Below are 13,262 nucleotides of genomic sequence, written 5' to 3' on the forward strand. Positions count from 1 at the left end.
AGTATAAAAAAGAGTCTGCAGCAGTGCTGCTACAGACTTCAGCAATGGGTATCTGTGTATAAAGGCACAGATAGCAAACAGCAACCTATAGTCAGGTTGTTGCATGCAAGTTGTTTTATGTATTGGCGCAATTAATTATGGAAGCTTAGTCAATATTTGTCCACCAGTTTCTTAGAATAAATGAAGCATGGACTAGAACTACAAGGGACTCACTGTAATCAGGTCCTGATTCACAAAATTTAAAAAGAAAATCAGAAGCAGAAAAATTAGATTTGATTTTCACAAATGCTGAGAATGCAGTTTCCATTGATTTCAACTGGAGATGTAGGTGCTCAACACCTTTAAAAATTAGGTCCATAGACTCTGGTTGATCAGCTGTTCTTTGTTAAAGGTTATGTTTAGAATTGTTCTATTAACCAAATGAAAACCAAACTTGCTTATTCTTCATATTCATTTTATTAACAATTATGAAATATAAACCTTTTATGAAAATGCTAACATTTCAAGATATAGAAATTAAAATCTTTCAAAAATATACCAGTAGATACCAAAAACCAGTAACTTCTACAAAACATACGATTTCACATACATTTAACTACGTAATAGACTCTTCAATTAGTGCTAGAGGTATCTGATTTTTACCCCATTTTTTGTGAAACTGTACCTCATGCAGTATACAAAATTACCCACTCTAATAAACTGTATGAGTGACAATACAATATGGCCTATATACTGAGGTATATCCAACCCCCAGAATCTTCTCCCCAGCTGCAGGCTCACAGAGGCACCACGCTCCTCTTTGGACAACATGCTGACAGTCAAGAGACTGAACTCTCTTGATAGCAGCTATGTAATGCCAAAAATAATCAATGTTGTGCTCTTGCTGCCAACATTGGCAACGCTGCCACCTACCAGAGTCCATAATTGCATCCAATTATGCTTATGGGACCGATGCTGGAGATGTATCTTGCATATTTAGTGGAGTCCCTAACCTGGAGCTGGGAAACAGATTCTCCTGGCTGACTAAATGCCAGTCAGCAAAGGGAGAAATTTTGAAGAGACTGACTAGTTAGAAATTAACATTTCCCTAGAAGACAGCTCTTGAATGAAGCTCAACAAGAGATTTCTTCCCACCAAATGGTGATCAAGAGTGGTAAGACCCCTCTCATCACAACATTCAATCAGAGGAAGAAGCTTCTATCTATTGGAGAACAACATTTGAGCATTTGGAAGTGGGAAAACATATTTCCAACTTAAGGTTTGACAGCAAAAAAGCACAATTGGCTTGCACTAACACCACTCATCAATGGTGCTATACAAGGGGTTACTCAAACACTATTGGTGCAGTAACTCCCAAAGCCTGTGCAGCACCAGGATAATAGGAGGAAAGAGAACCAGATGCTGGACAGGTAGTTTAGTATGTGGGGATTTCAGTTATATGTATATCCTGTTTCTCCCCCATGCACATTCTTAAATCCCTGGTGCAGAAGTTGGATTTTCTTTAGGGCTTTTCACAACCAAATAAACCCTGGACATGTTGGCCTGCTGTACAGTCACTATATGAAGACTTTTGGGCCACAAGCCTGGGGTATAATTCAGGCAAATAAGGCTGTAAGGTTGTAAAGTCCCACTGAAGTCATGGCAGCTGATTTAATTGGATTTTTGCCTACTAAAATAGCATATGTTCCAGTCAATGCACCAGTAAAAATGTAGTGTTTTGACCCTGCATTTTTGTGCAAGACATTTTATTTATTTATAATTTTTTCTATTTAGGAGCTACTGAAATCAGTGGTTACAAGTGTTCCATTGATTTTAATAGACCTTTTTATAATAAAAATTGTATGCAGTAATAGTGCATAATATTCCATAGAAAAAAATTCCTAAGAAATACAGTACATTTGTCCAATTTCATAAAAATGGTTTAAGACACTAAGATGTTAAACATTAATGTCATGTTTCTGATTTAGAAGTTGGAAAAATAGCACCTGAAATCCTGAGAAATTTGTTGCTCTATAATTCAAAAATTCCTTTCCAGAATAAGAATATTTTCTTGGGGCGGGAGGGGGAGGAGAGAGGGGAGGGAAAAGGGGGGGAAAAATTAAAAGCCTTGGGCCAGAAAAGCTACCTGACAACTCAATTTCAATCTGATATAGTTTTAAAGTCTGCAGTGTAAGCTTCTGAAAAGCAGATATTTGAATGCCCTGTATAACTTATTAAAAGAGAAGCATTTTCACCAGCTACTGCATTTTAAGGCAGTTATTTTATCCATTTCATAACCATTTTCTTCAAAAAACTGTCCAAATTCAACTTTTTAGCTATAGTTTAAGGAAAAAAAAGCATCAGAAATTGGTTTAAAAAAATCTATTTTGAGGTGCTTCAAAAACCACACTTAATGATTTACACTATTAAAAATGAATCTGAAAAGACAAGTTGTAGATGCCTAAAATCATGCTTTATAAACAGAATAAATATATCAGCACTGCTATATCTCACTATAATCAAGGTATTCCCGTCCATATTGTTTAAGCAACCACCATCTAAAAAAATTTTTAAATCCAAATGAAGGCATTGCCCTTTTTAAAGAGCAAAAAGTGTTATAAAAGAAATTTGCTTAACTCAATTCATAAAGAAAGTAACACAATATAAGCAATATCTTGCAAGATAGTGAATGCCTGCAACTCCCACCGATTTCACTGGGAGATGCAGGTACCCAGATATTCAATACCTTGCATCATCAGGCCCAAAAACATCTGGGAAAACAAAATTTTTGTAGTTCAAACAGACCGCAAAACCAGGTTTATTGTTTTCCTTCTTTCTATATACGCAATATTGTGAGAAAGTTTGGGAATAATGAGTGTGAATAGTCATGGAGAACCCCAAAGAAATCACAGTTTTGGACAAAAAAAATTACTTTGCCAGTTTGCTAACAGATGTTTGTTTTAAAAACCATTAATAAAAATTTCAGTTTTAAGACTAACTTGCTATATCTCATTTACCATAGACAGTAAATTACACTTAAGGTGAAGGTTTGAAGAAGAAAACTTGAGAAAGATTTCTTCTGAAGTTATTAAACCAATAAACTGTCTACTTCAGACAGGCATATTTTCTATACTTAAGTAAATATGTGTATAAGACAACAAAACCTCTCTTCAGTAATGCAGGCTACTAAATCATATGCATCAATTTATAATTCAGGAACAATATATGATTCAAACATTTTCAACATAATTTCTAAAAAAAGACAACCCTCCATAATACTTACGATTCTGTATTGTTGAAACTGGATCATTGTTATATTTTCATCTTTATTAAGTTTCCTTAATTCCTTTCCCTAGAGTTTTGATCTTGACATCAACAAAAGCAGCCTCAAACCCACAGCATATATTCTGAGGCAATCTTACACAAATATGGCTCATTTCTTCTAGAAGCATCCTAAAGCACTTTACTAGTGTTATACATGCAGGAATCACTTCACCCAAACCACCGCAGAGTGGAATGCAACAGTTGTTTTAACAATTTCTCATGAAAGTGATGATACATGTATAAATATCTGTGCATCAGGATAAGACTATATTCATTATTTTATGTCAGTTTCCACACACAGGATGTATTCTTGGGTTACGACTATAAAAGATCTTCCTCTTTCAGAAAAGAAGAGGAAACAATGTAAATGGCTGAAACTCCACAGGGCACAGAGTAAAGGGTCTCAGCAAAGTAAAAATTAAATCCATCTTAAAACTCAATTGGACTGAGACCCACCAGTAGATCACAATCCATTTTGGGAAACCACTATGTATTATCAAAAAAAGAAAAGGAGTACTTGTGGCACCTTAGAGACTAACAAATTTATTAGAGCATAAGCTTTCGTGAGCTACAGCTCACTTCATCGGATGCATTTGGTGGCATCCGATGAAGTGAGCTGTAGCTCACGAAAGCTTATGCTCTAATAAATTTGTTAGTCTCTAAGGTGCCACAAGTACTCCTTTTCTTTTTGCGAATACAGACTAACACGGCTGCTACTCTGAAACCTGTCACTATGTATTATAGTGATCTTCTCTTCCTGCCCATACAACTGGGAAACTGGACTCTATATTGTAATATTACCGTAGTCATTGCTATCAAAATGTAGTCTTCAAACATTAAAGATGACATGTGAGGAGTGCAGGGTACATTTTGTATATTCTCCACTATGACGCTGTGCTGTTTGTGGAATCTCTAAATACCTTTCATTAGCTAGTGAAAACAAGAAATGGGAGGTTTTACAATAAAACATTAAACATAACTGCAGCCAAGAAAAGTGCAACTTTTTTTTTTTCCACAAAAATATTTTATACAAAGTATTAAACAAAATTCTTGAACAGCATTTTGAGTAATCTAAATTAAATACCTAAAAAAATACAAATAAAATTTTTTGCATAGAATTAAGGATAGTGCAACTACAGCATAACATTTTGTAGCATAAGAAATGGTCAACTCACAAAGGGCTATATTAACAACCATTTTCTTTAATCACTGAAATTGTAGCAACTAAAGTAATAGTAAATCAATGTGACTTGGTCTATTGGGAAAGTCACTTTAAATTAAAAGTTAACTAACAATGTTACGTTAAGCCACTGCAAATAGTTTTCAGATTTACTTTGGCATTATCAGCCCTGCTCTCTTTTGATAATCAGAAAAACAAAAGAATTTTCAAAAATAATATGGAAGATTAAAGAGCATATGTTTATGTAGAACCCAATTAAGAAAAATCCCAACATATCCAGCTTCTGTTTTCTGCAGAGATTTTTGGAGGCTGCCACATGTATCAGCCTTGCATGCCTGTTGTACAGAAGCTGTATTATTTTGTTGTTGTTTCTTTTTGCTGAATGGGGCCCTAGCTGCTTGGAGTAAGTGTATTCATGAAACTACGTCACTAAACACTAAGATTAAAAATAGAAAATTTGAGTAGAGTTAAGAAAAAATAAGACTCCACTGCCTTACTCATATTCTATTCAGTTATACCTGTAGTAAATGAATGCAAACTACTACCTTAGAATGGTAGACTTTTACTCCCACTTTAGAGATGGGTAAGTGACTATACAAGGTGTAAGAAGTGGAGAATCAGGCCCAAAAATTTTAAAGGAACAACACTAGTTTGTGGGAAAGAAAAAAAAACCAAACTTCTGTATACAGTTACTGCCTGTTTAAGACAGCAATCAGGAAACAGACAGCAAGATCTGTGAAAATACACCAATGCCTTGCTCAGTATGACACTGAGTAGCATATGCTGAACCAGCTAGTTAAAATATTTGCTATGCTGCTTGAAAGTCAGCTGACTCCTCTTCTTGGGGACAATTTGGTAAGAGTTAAATAAATGAAATATTTTAAATAAATAAAATATATCTTACTATAAAATATATATTCCCAAGATTATGATGCTTATCTTTGTTTCTGTGATGAAAGCGTCTGACTTGCTAGATTTCATTTTCTTTAGCCTTTTTTGAATTTTGTTGCCACTTACGAATGGCAGTTCCAGAGCTACTGGCTACTACACAAAGGGCACCACCCACCGTCCACCAAGTTGGCAGATGATTGAGGAAAAGAATCTGTAAGATAAAAGCGAACACCACATCCATAGTTTTCATTATGGAAACAGGACCAGCCTTCTCTATCTGTAATGCTTTTGTGAGAAATATCTGACCCCCCAACCCTAACAGTCCAATTAATATTAGGAGAAATCTATCTGTACCACAATATGGTAAAGTCCATTCATCTATTACAAACAGTGCTACAATGCATACAATTAATCCAATTACTGCATAATACCAAATAGACAAAAAATAATGCACAGATTTCCCCATCTTTCTTAATATAACAAAAGTTGAAGCTGTTGACACTGCACTTATAACAGCAGCTATTGTTCCTTTAAGATGATTTGTATAGCTTCCTTCAATCCCTATAATATTGGATCCAAATAGAAAAGGTGGTCTTGCAATAAGCACCACTCCAGTGATCGTAAAGAGGGTAAAAAGAAGATCCCAAAGGCTGTATTTCTCCTTGAGAAATATCCAGGCTAACAACGATGTAAAAACTGGACTGCTGAAAGTTATAACAGTGGCATCAGCTAGAGGCATTACTTGGAAAGCATAGTAGAGAAGAATCATTGCACCAGAGCCAAGGAATCCTCGAAAGAAAAGAAAAACTCGTTTACCTTTTGGTCCCAAAAACCCTGTTCTGAAAATTAAAAAGAAAAACAAAGATATAATCACATTGATCTCATAGCCTGATGATTCATAATCAAACATTTAATTACATTTCACTACATTCATACCCTCAAATGAGGGACTTTTTATCATGAAACTGCCAGAATACCTTAATTTGGCTCTCTCCAGAGATTTTTTTTGGATTACTGTAACACCCAGAAGCCTCCCTCAGAATCAAGATCCCATTGTGCTAGGTAGGCATTATTGTACTTGCAAAATAACTCCATAGAAAATAATATAAAAAGAGAAATCCTACTAATGACTTTCTATTTTTAAGGATAATATCTCAGAGTTTCAGTGAGGTATTTTTGGAATAATCCTTTCTCCTACTGCTCAGAGGCTCAAAATATTTCAGAGATGTTTTCTGAATCTCAATGTCACTAAGAAAACAATGCTATTTACTTAGTGAGAAGTTACAAATGTTTCTTGAGACATTTCTCTTCTTCAATTAAAGCCTGAATTAAAATAATACTTGCAGTCAGATTTACTTTCCAATTTTGTTAATTATAGCTGTGTATATAATATTACCTACAGAACATTAGCTACCTCACAAGATTTTGTATTTAGACGCAATACCTACTTGTAGTATATTAAACCAGGAAGAACAAATGCCATTTGGAAAACGCATCGAAATGCACTGATTTCCACTGAATGAACATCTTCAATTTTTTTAAGAAATAAAGAAGCCACCGAGAAAAGGAAGGCAGACAATATAGTATAAAACAGGCCAAGTCCTGGGCAGGTGAATTTCTTCTTTGTTCCTGCAACAGATAATAAATTCCAGTTAGTAACTAACAGTAATTTACCTAATAGTAGGTTTTTCAGTTGTATTTGAAATTATGATTGTCCATATGATGTAGTTATATGGGGAGTCGGGGGAAGCAGCAAGGAGTGGGAAGGCAAAAAAAAAAAAAAAAAACAAGAGAAAACTACCACTTTTATTCATTGTAAGTACATCCCAAGTCACTTGTGTCCACCACATAGCCCCTTATTAATATTTTCTTAGATCTCATGTATAGGAGGTGAAATTCAATACATAATGGCATTACACTCTTACAAATCACATTTTATTTGTCAGCTTAAGTGGTTTACATTTTTGGTTAATATCAAAATATTTGATTGTAATTTGAGAAATTCATTGCATCTGTGGTCCCCAAACTGTGGAGCACACCCTTCTAGGGGGGCATGGAGGAACATTCAGGAGGGCATGGCAAGACCCAAGCCAGCCCCCCAGGGGGGCGGGGGAGTACCACCCAGCCCTGCTCTGCCCCCAGGTGCAGGCACAGCCCCAGCCCCCGACCGTGACTCGGTTCCCAGCCCCGCCCCCATCTCAATCCCCAGCCGTAGCTCCACTCCGGGCCCTGGCCCCAGCCCAGCTCCGCACCTCAGCCCCCAGCTGTGGCCCTGCTCCTGGCCCCCTTAACCCTTGTCGGGGGAGGAGGGGCACAATGTGAAAAGTTTGGGGAGCACTTGATTACATGGATCAGGTTTCTTTCTGACAACTGCTCTAGGTTTGAGGCTTAGAAAACATAACTCTGAAAGTGTACTGGCTCCTGCCAGGTCATGAAACACTGAACCTTAAGGCATATACGTCACCTTACTTCATTAAAATTCCAAAGACAAAAATCTTTGTTTAAAAAGCCAGTTAAGGTTGCTAAATGACAACAGTTACGTATCACACCATCTAAAAAACCTAAGTGCTTAAAATCAAGGAAATGATTCATTACGTATAATATGAATCTTACATCGTCTACATAAACAAGTATAAAGCAATGCATATTTCATCATAATACAACCCCCTTAATTATTCTATGGATTCTTATTCTATGGATTTCTGGAGTTTTGGGGGTTTACCAATATTTTCTTGTAACAGATACTAAAATAGAAAGATTTTTAATTAAAATAATTTTAAATTTGGTCAGATGTTCAATTGTCATGGTCTCGTTAAACAGTCCTTGTATCTTTGCCAGTTCTATAGACACAGAAGTTTCATCCCTGAATTCATCTGATTCCATCTTCCAGTTTTCCTCCCTTAAGAAGGTCCCTAACTCTGCTTCTTTGCTGGTCTTGAGGCTCCCTGCTACTTCAGGCACCCTTCAGTGACATTTTTCTCCCTCTTCCTGGTCCCCCTCCATGTCCCCCAGTGATTCACAAAATGGGAAAAGGGGTGGAGATGAACTGCTGGTGACCTGCAACATGCCTCCAGAGAAAACAGGATTTCTTTGCAAAATAAGATGAACACTCTACTCACTGAACTGTTAACTGAAGGAAAGTTAGAATCTCAAGGGTACAATATTAGCAAGGAGTTCTCATGTCATTAGAAGGGAAAAAATGATTGTACATATAAAAAAAGCATAATATTTTATGGTGACCCAAACTTGTATGCCACCACATAAAGATAATAAATGGAACAGCCACTCTGTAAAGCAGTTAGTTGTGATTAAAGATGGCTCCTCTTAGCTAATGGGGGAGGCAGGGAGGCTTACAGATCTCATGGAGCACAAGGAATGATGTGGCAGGACACAGCAGAAAGTTGCCTAGCAAGCAACCAAGAATCAAAATAGGGATTTGTTATATTTAATTAAGAAAGATTGTTCACGACCCATTTTGACCCTCCTTGGAATCATGACTCGAAGGTTAAGAAACTGCTCTATACCATCTAACAGACGGGATTCCAGGCTGGCCTAATGTTTTATGACATGATTACCAAAATGATGTCACTTTAAGGTTCAAAATCTCACACCACACTAGAGTGGGAAATGAATGACATTTCCAGTCGATTGCAACATTTGTTTTAGCTCTAGTAGCTCATAAGAAAGCAGTCCTTAAAACTTTCACTCATCCCTCTATGCTATTCTGGCACTAGCCTAGAATTTTTAGCAATTGAAGACTAGTGTAAATTTTAATCCCTGAATAATATAATTGACCCCATTGTGCAAGTAAGTCAGTCTCTTTCTCGCTCACACATACTTTAAAATTATTGCCTGAGATATTAGATTAAAGTAAGGAGACTCAGTGACCTACAGCTGAAAGAGGAAATCCAAACCCATGCTGGTCCAGGGAGGGAAGCACAAAAACAGAATATCACATTCTCATTTCCTGCATGTAGCCTGTTAGATTACTACAAATAGTAGAAGTCAACCAAAATAATGGGAACCCTGAAGTGGACAGCCAATCAAATTAAAGCAAGAGCAAGAGCTCCCACATCTAGTATAAGCTTATGATTTGAAGAAAAAGAAAATTTTCTGGGAACTCTTAGCTTTAGTAATCTATCCAGTGTACTATGCATGTCTGAAAAATGCACTCCTCCATTATGACCTAACACTGGACTGTCAGAAAAATAAAAAGATATCAGAGAACACTAGAACTGAAAACAGTGGTATCTCAGATTACCAAAGCAAGAATTTACAAAATAAAACAGTGCGTCTCAATACACTACTACTGTACTAATAAAATTAAATAAGACCCTCCCTCCCCACACGAGAATTAAAGTTGCTCAAGTTTATTTTCTTTCAAAGAACATGTCAAGAAGAAAGTATGGTAAAGCAACATTCCTACCCAACTCAATGGAAGTCTGCAAATATTAACCTTTATCACCATGACACTCAACCACTCCAACAAACATGCATTCAGTTAAAAAATATCATTGCCTAGCAGCTTGAAAAGCTCTGAGAATAGGCAAAGAAAGCTTTAAATGACACCTGAGCTTTCGCTACTAGATGCGTAAAGATTTAAACAGAGCAGATGTTACAGCAGCTTTTTATAGTTTCCTTAATTCCGTTCCCTAATCAGTTCCACTCCCCAGTCCCTTAGACAACCTCCACCCCTTGTTTTAAGCTCTAGACAGGTACCTCCTAACCCTGCCCCACTCAGTTTTCTTCTTCTAAACTATGAACATTTACATTTAACATGTCTAAGTTTCATATGTGTAATTGTTATACTTGCAAAATACATACAAATAAAATGTTTACTTTGCAAAACAAAATGGAGTGGGCAGTTGAGAGGTGGCAAGTCAAGGTAAAGGACATTGACCAAGAATGCTCTCCAAGACCAGAAAAAAAGCTCCTAACCTTCATGTCTTAGGATGCTCACAAGAGAGGAGTTATCTGGCAGACCTCAGGAAAGCTGCACGAATAAGTTTGTGTCTGTGGACTTCCCAAATTCCAGAAGACAAGCTCGGGACATGGACCCTTGTTTATAACACAGCTCAGTCAGTGAGGAACCCATCTACAGTACTCACATGCTTAAAGTTAAGCACTTGCATAAGTGCTTTGCAGGATCTTTGCAGGATCATGGCTAGAGCCCCATGTTTTTCACAATTGCAAAATAAAATGAAAAACAAAAAATGTATACAATTAAATAAAATGAAAAATTCTCCCACATTGATGGCTCCTGCCCCACAGGGCTGGGCCCAGCTCCCTGTTCTTGGCATGGGATTGCAGCACCACTCAGGTTTGGCCAGGCTGCCCTTTGACAATCAGGATGGGGTGGGGATTTGAGTGAGTGGCACTGTGACCCATGGGCAGACTGCAGTGCCCATAGTGAGAAACTGGGTGAACCTGCAGAACAGGGTGAGTAGTGCAGCATCTCCCATCCCCACAGGAAGCAGGACCTGACCAACCGATATGAATAAAATGAAATAGCACAAAAATCTAAAAATAGAAAAAAAACAAGAATTTCATGCGGCTCTAATAAAAATAATCAACTATAAAATATAAAAAATGACCTCAGACTATCAGAGAAAATAAAGTGAAGTAAAATATCTGTATTACCAATGAAGCCTCATAGTGTAGGCCTTGTAAGTATGTGGATTTTCCCTCATACTTCATTATAAGCAGAGTATGGTTCAGAAAATATTGCTCACATGGCCAAAGTTCATTGTCCGTTATCTCTAAATCATTTTAATTTACTCAGAACTGGCACACAAAGTTTACAATCCAAGAACAAATGCCCTCTGCACACGTTTTCCCCACAAGATAAGCTCTATGGAAGCCAATCTCAGTGCTTGGTCAAAGAAAAGCAGAGACCTTGATGTAAGGGGTAAGGCAAATTCAGTCTTGTTAAATAACCACTAAGCTAGGAACCAGGAACTCCAGGGCTTTCTCAGTCTTCTGGACGCTCACTTGCTATGTGGCCTTGGGCAGGAGAGGTCTCTGAAGCTTTATGTCCCCTTGTTTCCCAGTATGTAAAATAGACAGTGATATTTCTGAACCTCTGCAGAATGCTGTGGAGGATCCTAAAGGATCCTTTAAACATGAAGTTATACAGTGCTAAGGACAGTTAGGATGGTGAGTCCAAACAATCTGGGCTTCACTTCTCTATACTTGTACCTTTAACAAATTAAGGTGGTTTTAACCCCCCGGTTAATGGGACAAACAAGAGAGCATGAAGGGAACAGAGTAGCAGTCCTGTTAATCTGTATTCTCAAAAAGAAAAGGAGTACTTGTGGCACCTTAGAGACTAACAACTTTATTTGAGCATAAGCTTTCCTGAGCTACAGCTCACTTCATCGGATGCATTCCACTATTCCGATGAAGTGAGCTGTAGCTCACGAAAGCTTATGCTCAAATAAAGTTGTTAGTTAGTCTCTAAGGTGCCACACGTCCTCCTTTTCTGGAAGGGAACAGGAGACCGAAGGTAAAACGTCCAAAAGCGGGTAGCTACGTGTCCTGATTCACACCCGCCGCGTGTCAGGGGTTCGTGGTTGCCCAACATCGTGGAAAGCCGACGATGGGCCGCTGCCCAGCGCGCCCGCGCACGGGCGGTGAGGCAGGGGAATGAGTTTTAAGCGCGCAGGGCTCGCTGGCCACTAGCCCACACGAAAGCGGGGGGCAGACCGCGGCCGCGCTGCCCCACAGCGACCCGCACTGTCCCTGGAGACATCGGATCGCGCCCCCATCTGCCTGGCGCCCTCAGGGGAGCGGCCCCAGGAGCACAGCTTGCGCCCAGTCCCCGTGTCGGATGTGCCCTGGTGCCCGCTTCCTCCGCCTGGCAGTGTCCCCCCAAGGGGCGGGGAGCCCACGCCGCAGGGCAGGGCAGGGCAGGGCACGGCTCCCCTCCCCCGCCGGCCGGGCTCCCCTCCTCACCGGGCGTCTTCCGTGCCCACGGGAGCCTGCAGCGCGGCCGGGAAGAGCCTGAGCAGCAGCTACTGCCGCCGCCTCCGGGCTCCTGGGCGCCCGCCGCCGCCTCCATGGCGACCGCCTGGTACTGGGGGTGCTGCCCCGCGCCCCCGGCATCCTCCTCCTCGCTCCGCGGCGGCGGCGTCGCCGGCCCCCGTCCTCCTACGGGGGGAGCAGCAGCACCGCCGCTCCCCAGGTGCCGCACCATGGGGCCGGCTGGGAGCTCCCGCTGGCTCTGCTTGCTGATGCCGGCCAGCCGGCTGGCACCCGGCTTCCTGCGCATGCGGTGGCCCCGCCCAGCTACCGCCCCCTGGGCTGGGGCTTGCTGCCGCCTGCGGAAGGCTTGTGTTTGCCCAGCCCTGACACGGCGGGAAGGGTGGGCCGCCGGCGCCCAGCCTCCAAAGGGCTCCCTCCGCGTCAGATACCTAACCCTCGCCTGTCCTCAGCCGGGGAGCGACCCTAGTCCCTGGGTAGCCTACCTCCGCGTCGCCGCTCCTCCCCGCTCTCTCCCCCGGAGGCAGGGCCCGCAAAGCTCGGGCTGCGCGGCGGAGGTTCCGCTGGTGGTAGTTAAAGTGGACTGAACAGGAGGGTTTCAGAGTAGCAGCCGTGTTAGTCCGTATTCGCAAAAAGAAAAGGAGGACTTGTGGCACCTTAGAGACTACCACATGTATTGGAGCATAAGCTTTCGTGAGCTACAGCTCACTTGAAGTGACTTGACTTGAAGTGAGCTGTAGCTCACGAAAGCTTATGCTCTAATACATGTGGTAGTCTCTAAGGTGCCACAAGTCCTCCTGTTCTTTGAACAGGAGGGGGCGCTCTCTCCTCCCCAGGCACAGAAGGGAGGGAGCTGCCTGAGGAGGCAACGCCGCGCTTCCCCCGCTCTCCCTTACGTTCACCCTGG

The 13,262-nt window shown here is 40.5% G+C and overlaps 1 protein-coding gene across 2 annotated transcripts; it reads right to left on the reverse strand.

Annotated features, from left to right (window-relative positions):
* Nucleotides 1-3,962: 3,962 nt before the first annotated feature.
* On the reverse strand, nucleotides 3,963-12,638 carry SLC35G1 (solute carrier family 35 member G1). 2 transcript variants are annotated; one of them, XM_038410255.2, is made up of 4 exons: nucleotides 12,329-12,638; nucleotides 6,823-7,003; nucleotides 6,191-6,213; nucleotides 5,449-5,585 (listed from the first exon to the last, which is right to left on the reverse strand). In XM_038410255.2, exons 1-4 carry the CDS (start codon nucleotides 12,567-12,569, stop codon nucleotides 5,518-5,520), a joined length of 513 nt encoding a protein of 170 aa, XP_038266183.1. In that variant the 5' UTR covers nucleotides 12,570-12,638; the 3' UTR covers nucleotides 5,449-5,517. The 2 variants fall into 2 exon arrangements, with proteins under 2 accessions (XP_038266182.1, XP_038266183.1); XM_038410254.2 differs by having other exon boundaries at nucleotides 3,963-6,213.
* Nucleotides 12,639-13,262: the final 624 nt, after the last annotated feature.

This window comes from Dermochelys coriacea, chromosome 7 (genome assembly GCF_009764565.3).
Source record: "Dermochelys coriacea isolate rDerCor1 chromosome 7, rDerCor1.pri.v4, whole genome shotgun sequence".
NCBI classification, from domain to species: Eukaryota; Metazoa; Chordata; order Testudines; family Dermochelyidae; genus Dermochelys; species Dermochelys coriacea.

Coding starts and splice junctions, on each gene's coding strand:
- SLC35G1 (XM_038410254.2), bottom strand. CDS start 12,569: ATGGTGCGGCACCTGGGGAGCGGCGGTGCTGCTGCTCCCCCCGTAGGA. Junction 7,004..12,328: donor GTGGGCACGGAAGACGCCCG/GTGAGGAGGGGA, acceptor TATCTGTTGCAG/GAACAAAGAAGAAATTCACC. Junction 6,214..6,822: donor CCTGGTTTAATATACTACAA/GTAGGTATTGCG, acceptor TTTAATTTTCAG/AACAGGGTTTTTGGGACCAA.